General features: G+C 49.4%; 1 protein-coding gene across 1 annotated transcript in view; it reads left to right on the top strand.

Moving 5' to 3' along the window:
- LOC140349299 (solute carrier family 23 member 1) overlaps positions 1 to 24,196 on the top strand; it is a 115,401-nt gene that overhangs the window by 22,866 nt on the left and 68,339 nt on the right. The window contains exons 3-6 of the mRNA XM_072435581.1: positions 1,229 to 1,369; positions 13,752 to 13,909; positions 19,416 to 19,581; positions 21,270 to 21,451. Coding sequence (XP_072291682.1) covers positions 1,229 to 1,369; positions 13,752 to 13,909; positions 19,416 to 19,581; positions 21,270 to 21,451 — 647 coding nt within the window. The remainder of the gene's footprint in view (positions 1 to 1,228; positions 1,370 to 13,751; positions 13,910 to 19,415; positions 19,582 to 21,269; positions 21,452 to 24,196) is intronic.

Here is a 24,196-nt window from a genome sequence, read left to right as displayed (position 1 = left end):
CACATGATTTCTGATTGGCTGCTGCGCCGCGTCCGACACAGACAAGTTGAACAAAGCTCAACTTTTCTGCATCGGACGCTTTGGACGCTTTGGACACCTCGTCCAAAGCTCGAGCCGCAAAAACGCAGGACGCGTTCGCCGCGCGACTAAAATCGACTTAATGTAAAGTGGCTTAAGGCTACGACAACTGTAAATGTGTTTTTTGTTTCTTTTTTGAGATAAGAAGCCAAAATAGGTTTTTCAAAGCGTGTTTAAAGGTAAATAACAACACATATAGTGCATAATATTTGTCTAGGCAATTACTTTGAAAAACAATGAATGACTCATTACTAGTTCCTTTTAAAAAAAGTTACTGCCTCAAAAAGTAGATTAAATACAAGCATTTCAGGTTAAAACAGAGGTAAACAAAACAGGTCTTTAAATTGGGAAACAACTCTGCTCCAGCTGGAGGAGCGTTGTCGGGCTCGACTAAGCGTTTTGGGGCTTGACTGAGCGTTGTCGCGTTTTGGGGCTCGACTGAGCGTTGTCGGGCTCGACTGAGCGTTTTGGGGCTCGACTGAGCATTGTCGGGCTCGACTGAGCGTTGTCGGGCTCGACTGAGCGTTGTCGGGCTCGACTGAGCGTTTTGGGGCTCGACTGAGCGTTTTGGGGCTTGATCGAGCTTTGTCGGGCCCCAAACGTGTGCATGAGAACACGGTCAATGGTCCGAACAGTTTGGAATGATTGAAATAAGGACTTCTTTCTTTCATGGTGTGAAAATCACTTTGAAAGGCAATGTTTTCTTGTAAATATGAGCACATTTGCTGCATTGCAGTGTCAAAAGAGCCGCTTTTACAATCCTCTATTAACCGTTAGTCAAGTGCAGACCCTTTAAATCATCCGCTTAACCGGAGCTGCCTCGTCCATCTCTGCTTTACAAACACACGCCTGCTTTATGCGCGGCCTGCACACCGAACACCCGACCACCGCGGCGCCAGAATCCACCTCCTCCCGTCCGCCCTAATTCAGATTGATTCCAGATCTGAACCCAGATAAAAGCATTCTCAGAAGAAAAGGCTTTAAAGGTGTATTTTGTTGGGATGGAAAAGACTATATCGGGCTGTGGTCCGAGTTGCCGGGCGCTAAACGGATGACGCGCTTAAATATTTTCCTTTATTTGAAGCTATGAATGAGCCAGAATGTGATTTGTCAAAGCTGTTGTTGAACCGCCGCCTGTGCTTTGGTCCAGGACAAGAGCAGTGATGAAGAGCCACAGCCGACCCAGGACCACGAGCCACACACGGAGAAGGACGAGGCCAAGGACCTGGACCTGGTCTACGCCCTGAGCGACCGCCCGCCCTGGTACCTCTGCATCCTGCTCGGATTCCAGGTGAACCACTCCACTCATTTAGGCCATTTTACACTGAACTGGCTTTTTTAAGCTTTTCAGTGTTTGAATATCGACTATTTCATAAACTGAGGCTGGAGGTTAAAGGTTAAAGGTGAAGTGTTACTCTTTTTCTAAAGTAATTTAAAACATAGATTTGGTTTTATCTTACGTATTATTTGCATTTTTAAATAAAAAAAAGGGAGAAACAAACATTGAGCCAGAGGATTTCCAAAGATTATTCATCCATCCAACAGTCCAACGCAGAGACCTATAACAGCAGTTACACCCGCAGCGCTGCAGCCGCATCGCAGCAGCCGCATCGCAGCAGCCGCATCGCTGCAGCTGCATCGCAGCAGCCGCATCGCAGCAGCCGCATCGCAGCAGCCGCATCGCAGCAGCCGCATCGCAGCAGCCGCAGCGCTGCAGCCGCATCGCAGCAGCCGCATCGCAGCAGCCGCAGCGCTGCAGCCGCATCGCAGCAGCCGCATCGCATCAGCCGCATCGCAGCAGCCGCATCGCAGCAGCCGCATCGCATCAGCCGCATCGCAGCAGCCGCATCGCAGCAGCCGCATCGCTGCAGCCGCATCGCAGCAGCCGCATCTCTCCAACCTTTTTCCCTTGTGGCCCCGATGATCACCACTATTGATAAAGATCGAGTGCTAAACTATATGAGCCTCTGTCGCAATATTTTGATGCACATTTATACTCCAAAAATAAAGTATTTTGATGACGTTCTGTGTCGAAACTATTCATCAAGAAGTTCCCACATCTGTGTCCGTTTGGAAGACGGTAAACGGAAGCACGTGGTCTCGCCACCGCAGACGGTCTGGGCTTTTCACCAGCTCCGGTTTCAGAGCAAAATGTTCCTCTCGTCTTTCACCATCCTTCAAACGCGACACTCGCTCAGCACTAACCCTCCTGTCTGAGCTAATGTGAGCGCTGCTAATGTGAGCGCGGCTAACGTGAGCGCGCGGCTAATGTGAGCGCGGCTAACGTGAGCGCGGCTAACGTGAGCGCGGCTAACGTGAGCGCGCGGCTGACGTGAGCGCGGCTAATGTGAGCGCGGCTAAAGTTAGCGCGGCTGACGTGAGCGCGGCTAATGTGAGCGCGGCTAACGTGAGCGCGGCTGACGTGAGCGTGGCTAATGTGAGCGCGGCTAACGTGAGCGCGGCTGATGTGAGCGCGGCTAATGTGAGCGCGGCTGACGTGAGCGCGGCTGACGTGAGCGTGGCTAATGTGAGCGCGGCTAATGTGAGCGTGGCTAACATGAGCGCGGGTGACGTGAGCGCGCAGCTAACGTGAGCGCGGCTAACGTGAGCGCGCGGCTAACGTGAGTGCGCGGCTAACGTGAGCGCGCGGCTAACGTGAGCGCGGCTAACGTGAGTGCGGCTGACGTGAGCGCGCGGCTGACGTGAGCGCGGCTAATGTGAGCGCGGCTAACGTGAGCGCGGCTGACGTGAGCGCGCGGCTAACGTGAGCGCGGCTAACGTGAGCGCGGCTAACGTGAGTGCGGCTGACGTGAGCCCGCGGCTGACGTGAGCACGGCTGAGGTGAGCGCGGCTAACGTGAGCGCGGCTGACGTGAGCGCGCGGCTAACGTGAGCGCGGCTAACGTGAGTGCGGCTGACGTGAGCGCGGCTAACGTGAGCGCGGCTAACGTGAGTGCGGCTGACGTGAGCGCGGCTAACGTGAGTGCGGCTGACGTGAGCGCGCGGCTGACGTGAGCACGGCTGAGGTGAGCGCGGCTAACGTGAGCGCGGCTGACGTGAGCGCGCGGCTAACATGAGTGCGGCTGAGGTGAGCGCAGCTAACGTGAGTGTGGCTGACGTGAGCGCGGCTAACGTGAGCGCGGCTAACGTGAGTGCGGCTGACGTGAGCGCGGCTAACGTGAGTGCGGCTGACGTGAGCGCGCGGCTGAGGTGAGCGCAGCTAACGTGAGCGCGCGGCTAACGTGAGCGCGGCTGACGTGAGCGCGCGGCTAACGTGAGCGCGGCTAACGCTGGTCGTCAAAGCCGACATAAATCTAGAAAGTCGGGGGAGAAAAACAAAAGACGTGAATATATTTCATAAGCGACAAGCGTACTTCAGGTGCAGACGCTCCAATCACACGCCTTTCTGGAGCAAAGAATAGAGATAAATGTAAAGAAGTTTATTGTCCGTAAAGTCACAAACTTGAGGAACAGTCACATGTCTGAGCAGGAGACAATGTTGTTTCGTCACAGTCTCAATAATCGTGAAGAATCGTTACATTGTGATGTTTTTCTCAAGAATCGTAACTCTAACCTTTGATATTGTGACATCCCTAATATCCATGTACACATACTGACTACAAATACTGTGTGTACATGACTCTTAGGCAAATGTCAGTACTAATGAACTCATATTTGAAATACACAGACTTCCTGTTTAAAGTGCCTCAGTTTTACACCGATCGAGCAGGTATTTGTGGAGAAAACTTTGAAAAATCTGCAGAAAATGACAGGAAGTGACATCACAACAGGGACAGGAAGTGACATCACAACAGGGACAGGAAGTGACATCACACCAGGGACAGGAAGTGACATCACACCAGGGACAGGAAGTGACATCACACCAGGGACACTCCAGTCAAAGTTTATGCATACATTATTATTTTTGACTCAAAAATAAAGTCGCTCTCGTATTTGTCAAATTAATAAATAGTTTTGTCCCAGTGTTTTCTGGGTAATTTCCTTGTGTGATGTCATCAATTACAAACAGGAAGTGTAATTATAAACCTGAAAAACGGGATATTCTGCAATAGGACCTGGTTGTTGGAGTTTGGCCCCGGACGAGGAGAATGCTCCGGAGTCAAGTCATTCTCCAGATGCAGTGACATCTCCGTTTGTGGAATCCGGGTTCAAAAATCAATCTTCACCTCTCGCTCCCTCTCCTCCTCTCGCTCCCTCTCTCCCTCTCCTCTCTCTCTCCCTCTCCTCTCTTCCCTCCCTTTCCTCCTCTCGCTCCCTCACTATCCTCCTCTCTCTCCCTCTCCTCTCTTCCCTCCCTTTCCTCCTCTCGCTCCCTCTCCTCCTCTCGCTCCCTCTCTCCCTCCCTCTCCTCCTCTCGCTCCCTCTGTCCTCTCGCTCCCTCTCTTCCCTCCCTCTCCTGCTCTCACTCCCTCTCTTCCCTCCCTCTCCTCCTCTCGCTCCCTCTCCTCTCGCTCCCTCTCCTCCTCTCGCTCCCTCTCCTCCTCTCGCTCCCTCTCTCCTCCTGAAGATCTGTGAGGAACAATGAGCGTCTCCTCTGTTCTCGTCTCCTCGCTCCTCGTCTCCTCTGTCCTAGTCTCCTCCAGCGTCTCCTCTGTTCTCGTCTCCTCGCTCCTCGTCTCCTCTGTCCTAGTCTCCTCCAGCGTCTCCTCTGTTCTCGTCTCCTCTCTCCTCGTCTCCTCTGTTCTCGTCTCCTCTCTCCTCGTCTCCTGTCTCCTCTTCTCCTCCAGCGTCTCCGCTCTCCTCGTCTCCTCTGTCCTCATCTCCTCCAGCGTCTCCTCTCTCCTCGTCTCCTCTGTTCTCGTCTCCTCGTCTCCTCTGTTCTCGTCTCCTCGTCTCCTCTGTTCTCGTCTCCTCTCTCCTCGTCTCCTCTCTCCTCATCGCCTCTGTCCTCATCTCCTCCAGCGTCTCCTCTCTCCTCGTCTCCTCTGTTCTCGTCTCCTCGTCTTCTCTGTTCTCGTCTCCTCGTCTCCTCTGTTCTCGTCTCCTCTCTCCTCGTCTCCTCTCTCCTCATCGCCTCTGTCCTCATCTCCTCCAGCGTCTCCTCTCTCCTCGTCTTCTCCGTCCTCATCTCCTTCAGCGTCTCCTCTCACCTCGTCTCGTCTGTCCTCATCTCCTCCAGCGTCTCCTCTGTTCTCGTCTCCTCTCTCCTTGTCTCCTCTGTCCTCATCTCCTCCAGCGTCTCCTCTCTCATCGTCTCCTCCAGCATCTCCTCTCTCCTCGTCTCTTCTGCCCTCATCTCCTCCAGCGTCTCCTCTCTCCTCGTCTCCTCTGTCCTCATCTCCTCCAGCGTCTCCTCTCTCCTCGTCTCCTCTGTTCTCGTCTCCTCGTCTCCTCTGTTCTCGTCTCTTCTGTTCTCGTCTCCTCTCTCCTCGTCTCCTCTCTCCTCATCTCCTCTGTCCTCATCTCCTCCAGCGTCTCCTCTCTCCTCGTCTTCTCCGTCCTCATCTCCTTCAGCGTCTCCTCTCCCCTCGTCTCGTCTGTCCTCATCTCCTCCAGCGTCTCCTCTGTTCTCGTCTCCTATCTCCTCGTCTCCTCTGTCCTCATCTCCTTCAGCGTCTCCTCGTCTCCTCGTCTCCTCTCTCCTCATCTCCTCCAGTGTCTCCTCTCTCCTCGTCTCTTCTCTCCTCGTCTCCTCCAGCGTCTCCTCTCTCCTCGTCTCCTCTCTCCTTGTCTCCTCTAGCGTCTCCTCTCTTCTCGTCTCCTCTCTCCTCGTCTCCTCTCTCATCGTCTCCTCTGTCCTTGTCTCCTCCAGCGTCTCCTCTCTCCTCGTCTCTTCTGTCCTCATCTCCTCCAGCGTCTCCTCTCTCCTCGTCTCCTCCAGCATCTCCTCTCTCCTCGTCTCTTCTGCCCTCATCTCCTCCAGCGTCTCCTCTCTCCTCTCTCCTCGTCTCCTCTGTCCTCATCTCCTCCAGCGTCTCCTCTGTCTTCAGCTCCTCCAGCGTCTCCTCTCTCCTCATCTCCTCTCTCCTTGTCTCCTCCAGCGTCTCCTCTCTCCTCATCTCCTCTCTCCTTGTCTCCTCCAGCGTCTCCTCTCTCCTCGTCTCCTCTCTCCTCGTCTCTTCCAGCGTCTCCTCTCTCCTCGACTCCTCTCTCCTCGTCTCCTCTGTCCTCGTTCATGTCCCGTGTAACAGTTTATTATCATAGAGCGAATGTGCTTTGATCATGAACACATGAAGTGTGTGTCTGTGTCTGTGATTCATGAAGTGTGTGTCTGTGTCTGTGATTCATGAAGTGTGTGTCTGTGGTTCATGAAGTGTGTGTCTGTGTCTGTGATTCATGAAGTGTGTGTCTGTGGTTCATGAAGTGTGTGTCTGTGTCTGTGGTTCATGAAGTGTGTGTCTGTGTCTGTGGTTCATGAAGTGTGTGTCTGTGTCTGTGGTTCATGAAGTGTGTGTCTGTGTCTGTGGTTCATGAAGTGTGTGTCTGTGTCTGTGGTTCATGAAGTGTGTGTCTGTGTCTGTGGTTCATGAAGTGTGTGTCTGTGTCTGTGGTTCATGAAGTGTGTGTCTGTGGTTCATGAAGTGTGTGTCTGTGTCTGTGGTTCATGAAGTGTGTGTCTGTGTCTGTGGTTCATGAAGTGTGTGTCTGTGTCTGTGGTTCATGAAGTGTGTGTCTGTGTCTGTGGTTCATGAAGTGTGTGTCTGTGGTTCATGAAGTGTGTGTCTGTGTCTGTGGTTCATGAAGTGTGTGTCTGTGGTTCATGAAGTGTGTGTCTGTGTCTGTGGTTCATGAAGTGTGTGTCTGTGGTTCATGAAGTGTGTGTCTGTGTCTGTGGTTCATGAAGTGTGTGTCTGTGGTTCATGAAGTGTGTGTCTGTGTCTGTGGTTCATGAAGTGTGTGTCTGTGTCTGTGGTTCATGAAGTGTGTGTCTGTGTCTGTGGTTCATGAAGTGTGTGTCTGTGTCTGTGGTTCATGAAGTGTGTGTCTGTGGTTCATGAAGTGTGTGTCTGTGTCTGTGGTTCATGAAGTGTGTGTCTGTGGTTCATGAAGTGTGTGTCTGTGTCTGTGGTTCATGAAGTGTGTGTCTGTGTCTGTGGTTCATGAAGTGTGTGTCTGTGTCTGTGGTTCATGAAGTGTGTGTCTGTGTCTGTGGTTCATGAAGTGTGTGTCTGTGGTTCATGAAGTGTGTGTCTGTGTCTGTGGTTCATGAAGTGTGTGTCTGTGGTTCATGAAGTGTGTGTCTGTGTCTGTGGTTCATGAAGTGTGTGTCTGTGGTTCATGAAGTGTGTGTCTGTGTCTGTGGTTCATGAAGTGTGTGTCTGTGGTTCATGAAGTGTGTGTCTGTGTCTGTGGTTCATGAAGTGTGTGTCTGTGGTTCATGAAGTGTGTGTCTGTGTCTGTGGTTCATGAAGTGTGTGTCTGTGGTTCATGAAGTGTGTGTCTGTGTCTGTGGTTCATGAAGTGTGTGTCTGTGGTTCATGAAGTGTGTGTCTGTGTCTGTGGTTCATGAAGTGTGTGTCTGTGGTTCATGAAGTGTGTGTCTGTGTCTGTGGTTCATGAAGTCTGTGTCTGTGGTTCATGAAGTGTGTGTCTGTGGTTCATGAAGTGTGTGTCTGTGTCTGTGGTTCATGAAGTGTGTGTCTGTGGTTCATGAAGTGTGTGTCTGTGTCTGTGGTTCATGAAGTCTGTGTCTGTGGTTCATGAAGTGTGTGTCTGTGTCTGTGGTTCATGAAGTGTGTGTCTGTGGTTCATGAAGTGTGTGTCTGTGTCTGTGGTTCATGAAGTGTGTGTCTGTGGTTCATGAAGTGTGTGTCTGTGTCTGTGGTTCATGAAGTGTGTGTCTGTGGTTCATGAAGTGTGTGTCTGTGTCTGTGGTTCATGAAGTGTGTGTCTGTGGTTCATGAAGTGTGTGTCTGTGTCTGTGGTTCATGAAGTCTGTGTCTGTGGTTCATGAAGTGTGTGTCTGTGGTTCATGAAGTGTGTGTCTGTGTCTGTGGTTCATGAAGTGTGTGTCTGTGGTTCATGAAGTGTGTGTCTGTGTCTGTGGTTCATGAAGTCTGTGTCTGTGGTTCATGAAGTGTGTGTCTGTGTCTGTGGTTCATGAAGTGTGTGTCTGTGGTTCATGAAGTGTGTGTCTGTGTCTGTGGTTCATGAAGTGTGTGTCTGTGGTTCATGAAGTGTGTGTCTGTGTCTGTGGTTCATGAAGTCTGTGTCTGTGTCTGTGGTTCATGAAGTCTGTGTCTGTGGATCCTGGAGTTAATGCTCATCAGCCTCATGTCTGCGGTTTACCACAGGGACAAGCGGCTTTTCTTTACCCAGAGATGTTTCTGTCGTCACCTCCTACATTCTCTCTTCCTGCTCTTCTCTAATCCGCTCAGTCCGAGCGCTGCACATGCATCAGTCTGAGGAGGCGCTCGCTCGCTCTGATTGGTCGAAGCGTCACAACAGTGGAAAAAGCAGAACAATCGAAACTGTGTTAAATCCAGTGTTCGGAGCTGCTCAGTGTTCGGAGCTGCTCAGTGTTCGGAGCTGCTCAGTCCTCTTTCTCCTCCACAAATGCACATGCACATGTGTCGTAGTTTGCACGTTTCTGTAAACAAAAGTGTCATTTAAAGGGTTAAAGTTGTATTAATGTTAAAAATATGTTTAATTTGAGCATGAAAATGTTTGAATCTATGATGTGTTTGTGAGTGAACATGAGGCTTTTTAAGGAGGTCTGCTCCTGTTTGCTCCTCCAACCTTCTAACTCCTCCTCCTCTAACGTACTAGCTCCTCCTCCTCCAACGTTCAAACTCCTCCTCCTCCAACGTTCTAACTCCTCCTCCTCTAACGTTCTAACTCCTCCTCCTCCAACGTTCAAACTCCTCCTCCTCTAACGTTCTAACTCCTCCTCCTCCAACGTTCAAACTCCTCCTCCTCCAACGTTCTAACTCCTCCTCCTCAAGCGTTCTAACTCCTCCTCCTCTAACGTTCTAGCTCCTCCTCCTCCAACGTTCAAACTCCTCCTCCTCCAACGTTCTAACTCCTCCTCCTCCAACGTACTAACTCCTCCTCTAACGTTCTAACTCCTCCTCCTCCAACGTTCAAACTCCTCCTCTAACGTTCTAACTCCTCCTCCTCCAACGTTCAAACTCCTCCTCCTCCAACGTTCTAACTCCTCCTCCTCAAGCGTTCTAACTCCTCCTGCTCTAACGTTCTAACTCCTCCTCCTCTAACGTTCTAGCTCCTCCTCCTCCAACGTTCAAACTCCTCCTCCTCTAACGTTCTAACTCCTCCTCCTCCAACGTTCAAACTCCTCCTCCTCCAACGTTCTAACTCCTCCTCCTCAAGCGTTCTAACTCCTCCTGCTCTAACGTTCTAACTCCTCCTCCTCTAACGTTCTAGCTCCTCCTCCTCCAACGTTCAAACTCCTCCTCCTCCAACGTTCTAACTCCTCCTCCTCTAACGTTCTAACTCCTCCTCCTCAAACTTTCTAACTCCTCCTCCTCCAACGTTCAAACTCCTCCTCCTCCAACGTTCTAACTCCTCCTCCTCAAGCGTTCTAACTCCTCCTGCTCTAACGTTCTAACTCCTCCTCCTCTAACGTTCTAGCTCCTCCTCCTCCAACGTTCAAACTACTCCTCCTCCAACGTTCTAACTCCTCCTCCTCCTCCTCCAACGTTCTAACTCCTCCTCCTCTAACGTTCTAACTCCTCCCCCTCAATGGTCCTAACTCCTCCTCCTCCAACGTTCTAACTCCTCCTCCTCTAACGTTCTAACTCCTCCCCCTCAATGGACCTAACTCCTCCTCCTCCAACGTTCAAATTCCTCCTTCTCAAGCGTTCTAACTCCTCCTCCTCAAGCGTTCTAACTCCTCCTCCTCAAACGTTCTAACTCCTCCTCCTCAAAGGTTCAAACTCATCCTCCTCTAACAGTCAAACTCCTCCTCCTCTAACTTTCTAACTCCTCCTCCTCAAGCGTTCAAACTCCTCCTCTTCAAACGTTCTAATTCCTCCTCCTCAAACGTTTTAACTCCTCCTCCTCAAGCGTTCTAACTCCTCCTCCTTAAACAATCAAACTCCTCCTCCTCTAACGTTCTAACTCCTCCTCCTCTAACGCCCTAACTCCTCCCCCTCAATGGTCCTAACTCCTCCCCCTCAATGGTCCTAACTCCTCCTTCTCAATGGTCCTAACTCCTCCTCTAACGTTCTAACTCCTCCTCCTCCAACTTTCTAACTCCTCCTCTAACTTTCTAACTCCTCCTCCTCTAACGTTCAAACTCCTCCTCCTCTAACGTTCTAACTCCTCCTCCTCAATCGTTCTAACTCCTCCTCCTCCTCAAACGTCCTAACTCCTCCTCCTCAAACGTCCTAACTCCTCCTCCTCAAACGTCCTGACTCATCCTCCTCTAACGTCCTAACTCCTCCTCCTCTAACGTCCTAACTCCTCCTCTTCAAACGTTCTAACTCCTCCTCCTCTAACGTTTTAACTCCTCCTTCTCAAACGTCCTAACTCCTCCTCCTCAAGCGTTCTAACTCCTCCTCCAACATTCTAACTCCTCCTCCTCTAACGTTCTAACTCCTCCTTCTCAAACGTCCTAACTCCTCCTCCTCAAGCGTTCTAACTCCTCCTCCACCATTCTAACTCCTCCTCCTCTAACGTTTTAACTCCTCCTCCTCAAACGTTCTAACTCCTCCTCCTCAAACGATCTAACTCCTCCTCCTCAAACATCCTAACTCCTCCTGCTCTAACGTTCTAACTCCTTCTCCTCAAGCATTTTAACTCCTCCTCCAACGTTCTAACTCCTCCTCCTCAATCGTTCTAACTCCTCCTCCTCTAACGTTCTAACTCCTCCTCCTCCAACCTTCTAACTCCTCCTCCTCTAACGTTCTAACTCCTCCTCCTCTAACGTTCAAACTCCTCCTCCTCTAACGTTCTAACTCCTCCTCCTCAATCGTTCTAACTCCTCCTCCTCTAACGTTCTAACTCCTCCTCCTCCAACCTTCTAACTCCTTCTCCTCAATCGTTCTAACTCCTCCTCCGCAATCATTCTAACTCCTCCTCCTCTATCGTCTCAACTCCTCCTCCTCAAGCGTTCTAACTCCTCCTCCTCAAACGTTCTAACTCCTCCTCAAATGTCCTAACTCCTCCTCCTCAAACGTTCTAACTCCTCCTCCTCAAACGATCTAACTCCTCCTCCTCAAACATCCTAACTCCTCCTGCTCTAACGTTCTAACTCCTTCTCCTCAAGCATTTTAACTCCTCCTCCAACGTTCTAACTCCTCCTCCTCAATCGTTCTAACTCCTCCTCCTCTAACGTTCTAACTCCTCCTCCTCCAACCTTCTAACTCCTCCTCCGCAAACGTTCTAACTCCTCCTCCTCTAACGTTCTAACTCCTCCTCCTCAAACGTTCTAACTCCTCCTCCTCAAACGTCCTAACTCCTCATCCTCAAACGTTCTAACTCCTCCTCCTCAAACGTCCTAACTCCTCATCCTCTAACGTTCTAACTCCTCCCCCTCAATGTTCCTAACTCCTCCTCCTCAAACATTCAAACTCCTCCTCCTCAAACGTCCTAACTCCTCCTCCTCAAACGTCCTAACTCCTCCTCCTCAAACGTTCTAACTCCTCCTCCGCAAACGTTCTAACTCCTCCTCCTCTAACGTTCTAACTCCTCCTCCTCAAACGTTCTAACTCCTCCTCCTCAAACGTCCTAACTCCTCATCCTCAAACGTTCTAACTCCTCCTCCTCAAACGTCCTAACTCCTCCTCCTGAACTGTTCTAACTCCTCCTCCTCAAACGTCCTAACTCCTCCTCCTCAAAAGTTCTAACTCCTCCTCCTCAAACGTTCTAACTCCTCCTCCTCAAAGTCCTAACTCCTCCTCCTCAAATGTCCTAACTCCTCCTCCTCAAACGTTCTAACTCCTCCTCCTCTAACGTTCCAACTCCTCCTCCTCTAACGTTCTAACTCCTCCTCCTCTAAGTTTCTAACTCCTCCTCCTCTAACGTTCAAACTCCTCCTCCTCTAACGTTCTAACTCCTCCTCCTCAATCGTTCTAACTCCTCCTCCTCCTCAAACGTCCTAACTCCTCCTCCTCTAACGTTCTAACTCCTCCTCCTCCAACCTTCTAACTCCTCCTCCTCAAAGGTTCTAACTCCTCCTCCTCTAACGTTCAAACTCCTCCTCCTCAATCGTTCTAACTCCTCCTCCTCAATCGTTCTAACTCCTCCTCCTCTAATGTCTTAACTCCTCCTCCTCAAGCGTTCTAACTCCTCCTCCTCAAACGTTCTAACTCCTCCTCCTCTAACGTTCTAACTCCTCCTCCTCAAACGTTCTAACTCCTCCTCCTCAAACGTCCTAACTCCTCCTCCTCAAACGTTCTAACTCCTCCTCCTCAAACGTCCTAACTCCTCCTCCTCAAACGTCCTAACTCTTCCTCCTCTAACGTTCTAACTCCTCCCCCTCAATGTTCCTAACTCCTCCCACTCAAACATTCAAACTCCTCCTCCTCAAACGTTCAAACTCCTCCTCCTCAAACGTCCTAACTCCTCCTCCTCAAACGTCCTAACTCCTCCTCCTCAAACGTTCTAATTCCTCTCCCTCAATGGTTCTAACTCCTCCTCCTCAAACGTCCTAACTCCTCCTCCTCAAACGTCCTAACTCCTCCTCCTCAAACGTTCTAATTCCTCTCCCTCAATGGTTCTAACTCCTCCTCCTCAAACGTCCTAACTCCTCCTCCTCAAACGTTCTAACTCCTCCTCCTCAAACGTCCTAACTCCTCCTCCTCTAACGTTCTAACTCCTCCTCCTCTAACGTTCTAACTCCTCCTCCTCAAACGTTCTAAATCCTCCTCCTCAAACGTTCAAACTCCTCCTCCTCCAACGTTCAAACTCCTCCTTCTCAAACGTTCTAACTCCTCCCCCTCAATGGTTCTAACTCCTCCTCCTCAAATTTTCTAACTCCTCCTCCTCAAACTTTCTAACTCCTCCTCCTCTAACGTTCTAACTCCTCCTCCTCCTCCTCAAACGTCCTGACTCATCCTCCTCTAACGTCCTAACTCCTCCTCCTCTAACGACCTAACTCCTCCTCCTCAAACGTTCTAACTCCTCCTCCTCTAACGTTCTAACTCCTCCTTCTCAAACGTCCTAACTCCTCCTCCTCAAGCGTTCTAACTCCTCCTCCAACATTCTAGCTCCTCCTCCTCTAACGTTTTAACTCCTTCTCCTCAAACATCCTAACTCCTCCTGCTCTAACGTTCTAACTCCTCCTCCTCCAGCATTTTAACTCCTCCTCCAACGTTCTAACTCCTCCTCCTCTAACTTTTAACTCCTCCTCCTCAAGCGTTCTAACTCCTCCTCCTCAAACGTTCTAACTCCTCCTCCTCTAATGTTCTAACTCCTCCTCCTCAAGTGTTCTAACTCCTCCTCAATCGTTCTAACTCCTCCTCCTCTAACGTTCTAACTCCTCCTCCTCAAACGTTCTAACTCCTCCTCCTCAAACGTTCTAACTCCTCCTCCTCTAACGTTCTAACTCCTCCTCCTCAAGTGTCCTAACTCCTCCTCAATCGTTCTAACTTCTCCTCCTCTAACGTTCTAACTCCTCCTCCCCAAGCGTTCTAACTCCTCCTCCTCAAGCATTCTAACTCCTCCTCCTCAATCGTTCTAACTCCTCCCCCTCAATGGTCCTAACTCCTCCCCCTCAATGGTTCTAACTCCTCCCCCTCTCGTCGGCAGCACTACATCCTGGCGTTTGGCGGGATTATTGCCGTGCCTCTGATCTTGGCTGAACCTCTCTGCATCAAAGACAACAACGTGGCCAAGAGTCAGCTCATCTCCACCATCTTCTTCGTGTCGGGCCTGGCCACTCTGCTGCAGACCACCGTCGGGACCAGGTGACGTCTTTTTATCCTCGTATTATGTTTTGATTCATGGAACAGACCATAAAACATCTGAAGTTTTAGTCCAAAAGTCTGTGGAACAAATCAAAAAACAGAAGCGCATCATGAGACTTAAAAGCAGGACAGGGCCCAAACTCAGGGAGGCCCCGCCCCCTCATGTCTGAACGCCCCGCCCCCTCAGGTCTGAACGCCCCGCCCCCCAGGTCTGAACGCCCCGCCCCCTCAGGTCTGAACGCCCCGCCCCCCAGGTCTGAACGCCCCGCCCCCTCAGGTCTGAACGCCCCGCCCCCTCAGGTCTGAACGCCCCGCCCCCTCAGGTCTGATTGCTATTTATGCTTGACTAAAAAGCAAAGTGTATTGGATCATTCTTCATGAATATTTAGCCTTTCTTGTGCATCTGCACCTGCGTCTCTCGTGAACGTACTCGCCGAGCCCGTCTTCTCCTCTGCTGCCACGCCCCTCTCTGCTGCCACGCTCCTCTGCTGCCACGCCCCTCTGCTGCCACGCTCTTCTCTGCTGCCATGCTCCTCTGCTGCCACGCCCCTCTGCTGCCACGCTCTTCTCTGCTGCCATGCTCCTCTGCTGCCACGCCCCTCTCTGCTGCCACGCTCCTCTCTGCTGCAACGCTCCTCTGCTGCCACGCTCCTCTCTGCTGCCACGCTCCTCTGCTGCCACGCCCCTCTGCTGCCACGCTCTTCTCTGCTGCCATGCTCCTCTGCTGCCACGCCCCTCTGCTGCCACGCTCTTCTCTGCTGCCACGCTCCTCTGCTGCCACGCCCCTCTCTGCTGCCACGCCCCTCTCTGCTGCCACGCTCCTCTCTGCTGCAACGCTCCTCTGCTGCCACGCTCCTCTCTGCTGCCACGCTCCTCTCTGCTGCCACGCTCCTCTCTGCTGCAACGCTCCTCTGCTGCCACATGGACAGGATAACGTGACATGGCTTATTTTCCATTACAGGCTGTAGTACATTGGTTCATCTCTGTATCGATACATGTAAGTCCCAATATATCACGATATTCACAGAGTTCAGTCCTGGAGTTTTGAACAAAGTCAGAAAGAGTCTCAAATCTGCATCTCTCGACTTCCTCTCAAGTATCTTCCCAAAGGAAGTAGGAATGATACATACGACACTGAATATCAGCGGCTTCAGAGGCCGGTAACCAGCGGTGACGAGAGCTGGATGATGGTTCATGTTGAGCTCCTTGAGGGAAACTGTTCTATCGATTCAATCCCTTCTTCTGGCGGGAGCGTCTCGCTGCCGTCGGGCGGGAAAAAGGTCGAGACCCGTGTTCTAAAGAGAGGCTAAAGTGAAAGGTTAAAGTTCTTATAGTATCTGACCGTGCGACGTTTGCGCTGACACATGATGAAGAGGAAACAGATGTTCTCTGTCGTCAGGGACCGACTTCTGACACTTTTCCACATTCTAGAAGAGTCTGCGGCCGAGGCCACACCGGGGGCCACACGAGGCCACACCGGGGGCCACGCGAGGCCACACCGGGGGCCACACGCCTTCACACGGAGCTGTTTGTGTCAGCCGGCCTGTTTATGTAAATACTACCGACTGTTTTAGTTTATTGAGTGAGATGTCACGATGAAGAGGCGGAGCTTATCGGAGGAGGCGGAGCTGATCTGAAGAGGCGGAGCTTATCGGAAGAGGCGGAGCTTATCGGAAGAGGCGGAGCTGATCTGAAGAGGCGCAGCTGATCTGAAGAGGCGGAGCTGATCTGCAGAGGCGGAGCTTCGGTCATATTCTCCACATGAAAAGAGCCTAATGAAGAACTGAATTTAGACACTTCTCAATCCGGAGACACGTGCAGCGCCGGCGAGCGACAGGAAGCGTTCCATAACCACAACCCGCAATAGAATTATATTTCTCAGATCGTCCCGACCCGAGTGATAATTCTCTGTATTGGGCCGGTCCATGTAAAACAAAAGTCCCCTTTAATGAGTTTTGGCGGGGGTCAGGACTCCTTCCGTTACGCAGTTAGAAGCGTCTAGCCACATTTTCTCTCCCACTGTCGGGCAGATGTTTAAGACGTCATCGCGCGGATTAAAAACTGCCGTTCATACATCGTCCGTCTTCTCTTGCCGAGGACATGGCGCTCTCGTCCCAGGCCATCTGTGGGACGGCCTAATCCGAGCCAGGCCTTCCTCTGGCTTTGACGTAAAACATGACCCTCAGGCATGTTCCTGCGAGCCGCTCCCCCAGAGATCCTCGCTCTCCCGGGAGAACCAGGGCTCAGCTCGGCCGCTCGGTTCCTCTTCTCCCACGATCGTCACGTTAGAGCTCAGTGTAACGTTAGAGCTCAGTGTAACATTAGAGCTCAGTGTAACGTTAGAGCTCAGTGTAACATTAGAGCTCAGTGTAACGTTAGAGCTCAGTGTAACATTAGAGCTCAGTGTAACATTAGAGCTCAGTGTAACATTAGAGCTCAGTGTAACGTTAGAGCTCAGTGTAACATTAGAGCTCAGTGTAACATTAGAGCTCAGTGTAACATTAGAGCTCAGTGTAACATTAGAGCTCAGTGTAACATTAGAGCTCAGTGTAACAGTAGAGCTCAGTGTAACGTTAGAGCTCAGTGTAACATTAGAGCTCAGTGTAACATTAGAGCTCAGTGTAACATTAGAGCTCAGTGTAACGTTAGAGCTCAGTGTAACATTAGAGCTCAGTGTAACATTAGAGCTCAGTGTAACGTTAGAGCTCAGTGTAACATTAGAGCTCAGTGTAACGTTAGAGCTCAGTGTAACATTAGAGCTCAGTGTAACATTAGAGCTCAGTGTAACATTAGAGCTCAGTGTAACGTTAGAGCTCAGTGTAACGTTAGAGCTCAGTGTAACGTTAGAGCTCAGTGTAACATTAGAGCTCAGTGTAACATTAGAGCTCAGTGTAACATTACAGCTCTATGTAACGTTAGAGCTCAGTGTAACGTTAGAGCTCAGTGTAACGTTAGAGCTCAGTGTAACGTTAGAGCTCAGTGTAACGTTAGAGCTCAGTGTAACATTACAGCTCAGTGTAACGTTAGAGCTCAGTGTAACGTTAGAGCTCAGTGTAACGTTAGAGCTCAGTGTAACATTAGAGCTCAGTGTAACGTTAGAGCTCAGTGTAACATTAGAGCTCAGTGTAACATTAGAGCTCAGTGTAACATTACAGCTCAGTGTAACGTTAGAGCTCAGTGTAACGTTAGAGCTCAGTGTAACGTTAGAGCTCAGTGTAACATTACAGCTCTGTGTAACATTACAGCTCAGTGTAACATTACAGCTCTATGTAACGTTAGAGCTCAGTGTAACGTTAGAGCTCAGTGTAACATTACAGCTCAGTGTAACGTTACAGCTCTGTGTAACGTTAGAGCTCAGTGTAACATTAGAGCTCAGTGTAACGTTAGAGCTCAGTGTAACATTAGAGCTCAGTGTAACATTAGAGCTCAGTGTAACATTAGAGCTCAGTGTAACGTTAGAGCTCAGTGTAACGTTAGAGCTCAGTGTAACATTAGAGCTCAGTGTAACATTAGAGCTCAGTGTAACGTTAGAGCTCAGTGTAACGTTAGAGCTCAGTGTAACGTTAGAGCTCAGTGTAACATTAGAGCTCAGTGTAACGTTAGAGCTCAGTGTAACGTTAGAGCTCAGTGTAACATTAGAGCTCAGTGTAACATTAGAGCTCAGTGTAACATTAGAGCTTAGTGTAACATTAGAGCTCAGTGTAACGTTAGAGCTCAGTGTAACATTAGAGCTCAGTGTAACGTTAGAGCTCAGTGTAACGTTAGAGCTCAGTGTAACATTAGAGCTCAGTGTAACGTTAGAGCTCAGTGTAACATTAGAGCTTAGTGTAACATTAGAGCTCAGTGTAACGTTAGAGCTCAGTGTAACATTAGAGCTCAGTGTAACATTAGAGCTCAGTGTAACATTAGAGCTCAGTGTAACGTTAGAGCTCAGTGTAACATTAGAGCTCAGTGTAACATTAGAGCTCAGTAAACAGACTTCCTGTCCAGCGGGACACGTGTCCATTTGCACAAACATCTCCGGCGCTCTTTGAAGACACATCGTGCTTTTTCACAACACGATCAGAAACATCCAATTCAAAAAACACCTTCAAACCACAATACGAACAAAGAAAAGATTAAAGTGCCTATTTTGACTTTATTTTGTGTATTTATAACTGTCGTACATATAAATGATACTTTTACACCGATCGAGCAGGTATTTGTGGAGAAAACTGAGAAGACAGGAAGTGACATCACACTCATTCCAGTCAAAGTTTATGTAGAATTTGCACAAACAAACTACTTTTTTGGGGCAGCGGGCAAAGCAGCTGCTAACGGCTCGTCGGCTAACTGCTCGCCTGTTAACTGCTCATCTGCTAACGGCTCGTCGGCTAACGGCTCGTCGGCTAACGGCTCGTCAGCTAACAGCTCGTCTGCTAACTGCTCATCTGCTAACGGCTAGTCTGCAAATGGCTCGTTGGCTAACGCCTCGTTGGCTAACGGCTCGTCGGCTAACGGCTCGTCTGCTAACTGCTCGTTGGCTAACGGCTCGTCGGATAACGGCTCGCCTGCTAACTGCTCGTTTGCTAACGGATCGTCTGCTAACGGCTCGTCTGCTAACTGCTCGTTGGCTAACTGCTCGTTGGCTAACGGCTCGTTGGCTAATGGCTCGTCGGCTAAAGGCTCATCGGCTAACGGCTCGTCGGATAAAGGCTCGTCGGAAAAAGGCTCGTCGGCTAACTGCTTGTCGGCTAACGGCTCGCCTGCTAACTTCTTGTCTGCTAACTGCTCGTCTGCTAACTGCTCGTTTGCTAATTGCTCATCTGCTAACTCCTCGTTTGCTAACTGCTCATCTGCCAACTACTTGTCGGCTAACGGCTCATCGGCTAACAGCTCATCTGTTAACGGCTCGGCGGATAAAGGCTCGTCGGCTAACTGCTTGTCGGCTAACGGCTCGCCTGCTAACTGCTCGTCTGCAAACGGCTCGTCGGCTAACGGCTCGTCGGCTAACGGCTTGTCGGCTAACGGCTCGTCTGCTAACTGCTCGTCGGCTAACTGCTCGTCTGCTAACGGCTCGTCGGCTAACGGCTCGTCTGCTAACTGCTCGTCGGCTAACGTCTTGTCTGCTAACTGCTCGTCGGCTAACTGGTCGTCTGTTAACGGCTCGCCTGCTAACTGCTCGTTGGCTAACTGCTCGTCGGCTAACTGCACGTCTGTTAACGGCTCGCCCGCTAACGGCTCGTCCGCTAACTGCTCGTCGGCTAACGGCTCGTCTGCTAACGGCTCGTCTGCTAACGGCTCGTCCGCTACCGGCTCGTCCGCTGACGGCTCGTCGGCTAACAACTCGTCGGCTAACGTCTCGTCTGCTAACTGCTCGTCCGCTAACGGCTCATCCGCTAACGGCTCGTCCGCTAACTGCTCGTCGGCTAACGGCTCGTCCACTAACTGCTCGTCCGCTAACGGCTCGTCCGCTAACGGCTCGTCTGCTAACGGCTCGTCCCCTCCGTTTGCCGTTTGCTTCCAGGTTGCCGATCCTTCAGGGCGGAACGTTCAGCTTCATAACCCCGACCCTCGCCATCCTGGCCCTGCCCAAGTGGCAATGTCCCGAACCAAGTTCCGACGGCGCCACCAACGGGACGGGAGTGTTACTGCACGGCGACGACGAGGTGTGGATGTCCCGCATGAGAGAGGTACACAAACCCGACAGTCAGGTCCTGCGGGTTGACACCTTAAAGGTTCTTTCAGTCACAAACTTTGCACTTTTGACCCGAGGGAACTATTTTGGTTTATGCAAATGACGTGTCGTTGTCGCGCAGTGGCTTTGACGGAACAGACGCATATTTGTGAACAGCTTTAGGGTTTGTCCACATAAATCACACCGATCAAGACGGAAGAGTGACAAAGTATTTAAAAGATTTGTGCGCGTATTTCCCACGCTGCGTGGAAATAGTTTACATACTTTCAGTCGTACTTTAGTTCATCGTATGAAGGAAATGGAGGTTTAGTTCTTGTACTTTATAAAGAGAATGTTCAAAACACTAAAAATGGCCCTTTGACCTGAATCTTCAACAGTATCAACGACTGACTGAATTAATCAAAGGTTGTTTTTTCTTCAAATGGAAAAAAATTTATACACTTTGGACAAATTGGGACATTTACGGCAGATCACATACCGTATTTTTCGGACTATAAGTCGCATCAACTGAAAAATGCATAAAAGGGAAGAAAAAAAACATATGTAAGTTACAATTTTGGGGGAAATTTAAGAACAAAAAACAGACATAATCTTGAAATGCAGTTTAAAATAATAAGACATGAACATGGTGAACAGGTGTACGTATGCTAACGCTAACACCTTCAGCTACATGACGTATGCTAACGCTAACACCTTCAGCTACATGACGTATGCTAACGCTAACACCTTCAGCTACATGACGTATGCTAACGCTAACACCTTCAGCTACATGACGTATGCTAACGTTAACACCTTCAGCTACATGACGTATGCTAACATTAACACCTTCAGCTACATGACGTATGCTAATGTTAACACCTTCAGCTACATGACGTATGCTAACGCTAACACCTTCAGCTACATGACGTATGCTAACGTTAACACCTTCAGCTACATGACATATGCTAACGCTAACACCTTCAGCTACATGACGTATGCTAACGCTAACACCTTCAGCTACATGAGGCACAGACAGAACTGTGGTAAGTGTCTGGTATGTTAACGTAACATATGAACAGTTATTCAGATAACTATAGCATAAAGAACATGCTAACATGCTAACAAGTTTAGCAAAGCATCAGTTTTACCCCAAATCACTAAATCCATTGAATTCTTCTTCCTCTGTGTCACTTCTAAACAACTCCACAAACTCCAGAGGAAGAGGAAGTGTAGAGCGCCCTCTTGTAAAATTAAATTATATTAGGTGTAAATGAGGTCTAAATTGGGTGTAAATGAGGTCAAAATGAGGTGTAAATTAGGTGTAAATTTAATGTAAATGAGGTCTAAATTGGATGTAAATGAGGTGTAAATTAGATGTAAATGAGGTCTAAATTGGATGTAAATGAGGTGTAAATTAGATGTAAATGAGGTCTAAATTGGATGTAAATGAGGTCTAAATTGGATGTAAATGAGGTCTAAATTGGGTGTAAATGAGGTCTAAATGAATTCCTCTTGCGGTTGCCAGTGTGAAAATAACCAATAATATCACATATAAGTCGCTCTGGAGTATAAGTCGCACCCCGGCCAAAACTGTGAAAAAAGGTGTGACTTATAGTCCGGAGAATACGGTAATTGGGACTATGTTAAATGTCAGGTGCATGTTTCACTGCGATGACAAAGCGCACGTTTGTCCCACTCCGTCAGATCCAGGGGGCCATCCTGGTGTCGTCGCTGCTGCAGATCTTCCTGGGGCTCTCGGGCCTGGTGGGGCTGGTGCTGAAGTACATCGGGCCCCTGGCCATCGCGCCCACCATCAACCTGATCGGCCTGTCGCTGTTCATCGAGGCGGGGAAGAAGTCGGGCGGGCACTGGGGCATCGCGGCGCTGTGAGTCTGACAAAAAGCACTTCACACTTAGCACCGCAAACGAGATGCTAACGTTAACGCTCAGCTGCACCGCAAACGAGATGCTAACGCTCAGCTGCACTGCAAACGAAATGCTAACGCTCAGCTGCACTGCAAATGAGATGCTAACGCTCAGCTGCACCGCAAACGAGATGCTAACGTTAACGCTCAGCTGCACCGCAAACGAGATGCTAACGCTCAGCTGCACTGCAAACAAGATGCTGACGTTATCGCTCAGCTGCATTGCAAACGAGATGCTAACGCTCAACTGCACCGCAAACGAGATGCTAACGCTCAGCTGCACTGCAAATGAGATGCTAACGCTCAGCTGCACCGCAAACGAGATGCTAACGTTAACGCTCAGCTGCACTCCAAACGAGATGCCAACGCTCAGCTGCACTGCAAACGAGATGCTAACGTTAACGCTCAGCTGCACTGCAAACGAGATGCTAACGCTTAGCTGCACTGCAAACGAGATGCTAACATTAACGCTCAGCTGCACTGCAAACGAGATGCTAACGCTCAGCTGCACTCCAAACGAGATGCTAACGCTCAGCTGCACTGCAAACGAGATGCTAACGTTAACGCTCAGCTGCACTGCAAACGAGATGCTAACGCTCAGCTGCACTGCAAACGAGATGCTAACGTTAACGCTCAGCTGTACCGCAAACGAGATGCGAACGCTTAGCTGCACTGCAAACGAGATGCTAACGCTCAGCTGCGCTGCAAACGAGATGCTAACATTAACGCTCAGCTGCACTGCAAACGAGATGCTAACGCTCAGCTGCACTGCAAATGAGATGCTAACGCTAACGCTCAGCTTGACTTGATAAAAAGATGAATAGTTTCACGTGTCAGGTCATAATCTGCTCCTTCTCTGAGCCGCAAGAAAACACTCCATCTGCTGGCAGCAGAGAGGATTACATCAGGGAAATAAACAAAAGCTAGCTGCAGTTGTAATGAAGGTGATTTGAGGCAGAAATGTTCAGTCTGAGATGATTGATGGAACGGCAGACGAAACCTCCAGATCTCCACCTTTGACATCGCACTCTGGGAATTTTAACCCGGTGTTTAGCGTGAATAAAGCTAGCTTCCACGTGCAGCTGCGGCTCAGATCGGCAGATAACGTTGTCTCACGTTTAGTCCATCGCTGATGTCACAAGCGGCTTTACTGTCTCCGATACTTCTGCTGGTTCCGCTCCTGAGGACTTTAACTGCCAAGGCTGAGGTTCTGTTCTCGTTCAATTCAACCGAGACTTTTTTTTAAACTACTATTTACTTTTGTGCCGGCATCTTTGTCCTTGGGGTCTAAACGAAAGCAGGCGAGTCCGGGTGAAAGCAGGTGCGGCTGGACAGAAGACAAACGAGCATGTGTTTTCATGAGCCTCGCTTTTACAGGAGATAAGACCACAGGAGCGAGCGTAACGATCTGGATCACTCTCCCGGCTCGTCTCCTGCCAAAGTCGGACGCTTTAATCCCGGTTTAATGCCGGTCTCCCTCAAACAGCCCGCCCCCTCGCCCTTTCACCCCGGCCTCGTCCCGTTTGGAGGAGATCCACCTTCGCTCGTATCCACGTTTACAGATAAACCCACATTAGTGTCAGGGCGGATGGGAAATGTCCAAGAGTTATGGGACAGCTACAACCGGCTCACGTAAAACTCCTAATAAACTAAACCAATACTGTAATTTTAAGAGTCGCACCAGCCAAAAAATGCACAATAGAGAAGAAAAAAACATATATAAGTCGCACTGGAGTATAAGTCGCACCAGCCAAAAAATGTATAATAGAGAAAAAAAAACATTTATAAGTCGCACTGGAGTATAAGTCGCACCAGCCAAAAAATGCACAATAGAGACGAAAAAAACATATATAAGTCGCACTGGAGTATGAAATGCAGTTGCAAGTGTGAAAATAACAAATAATATCACATATAAGTCGCTCCGGAGTATAAGTATATAAGTATAAATATAAGTATAAGTCGCACCCCGGCCAAAACTATGAAAAAAGGTGCTACTTGTAGTCCGGAGAATACGGTACTCGATTTGAACAGTTATACAAACAGTGTAGCTTTTGAACGGCACATACTTTTACTTTTACTTGATTGAGTGATATATTTGAGGGTGTAATCCCTCGTCCGTCCAGCAGGAGGCCATGGTAGGAAAGTATTCTTGAGTTTCATCCGAAGAGCGTTTTTAAAAATCACGATACTTCAAGTTCTAAACGAAAGTCATTTTCAATCTGAGCGGTAGCGTTTGCACGGCGGACAGTGCCTGGGGCTGGACCAATCAGAGCTCAGGAGAGTAGATTATATTTGCGTATATTTTTGAGTTCGGAGGCGATTCTTTATGTAAAAGTGTAAAAGTAGGAGTTTCTAAGCATTTTCACTGATTGTCGATTGTATTTTATTATTTTATTTTTTATTATTTTATATTGGATCAAACTATGAAAACTTTGATCGATCCATTAAATGAAAAAAATAAATAAAAATGGATTAATAGTTTTGTTGTTAGAGCATTAGAGCAACAAGGATACATTTACAATTCATTACCGTGTTTTCTGGAGTATAAGTCGCACCAGCCAAAAAATGCATAATAGAGAAGAAAAAAACATATAAAAGTCGCACTGGAGTATAAGTCGCACCAGCCAAAAAATGCATAATAGAGAAGAAAAAAACATTTATAAGTCGCACTGGAGTATAAGTCGCACCAGCAAAAAATGCACAATA

This window comes from Eucyclogobius newberryi, unplaced genomic scaffold (assembly GCF_026437365.1).
Source record: "Eucyclogobius newberryi isolate DKJ021-1_F unplaced genomic scaffold, fEucNew1.0.hap1 SCAF_7, whole genome shotgun sequence".
Lineage (NCBI taxonomy): Eukaryota > Metazoa > Chordata > Actinopteri > Gobiiformes > Gobiidae > Eucyclogobius > Eucyclogobius newberryi.
Note: the sequence above shows the minus strand (reverse complement) of the source record. Positions and strands in the feature narration are given on the sequence as shown.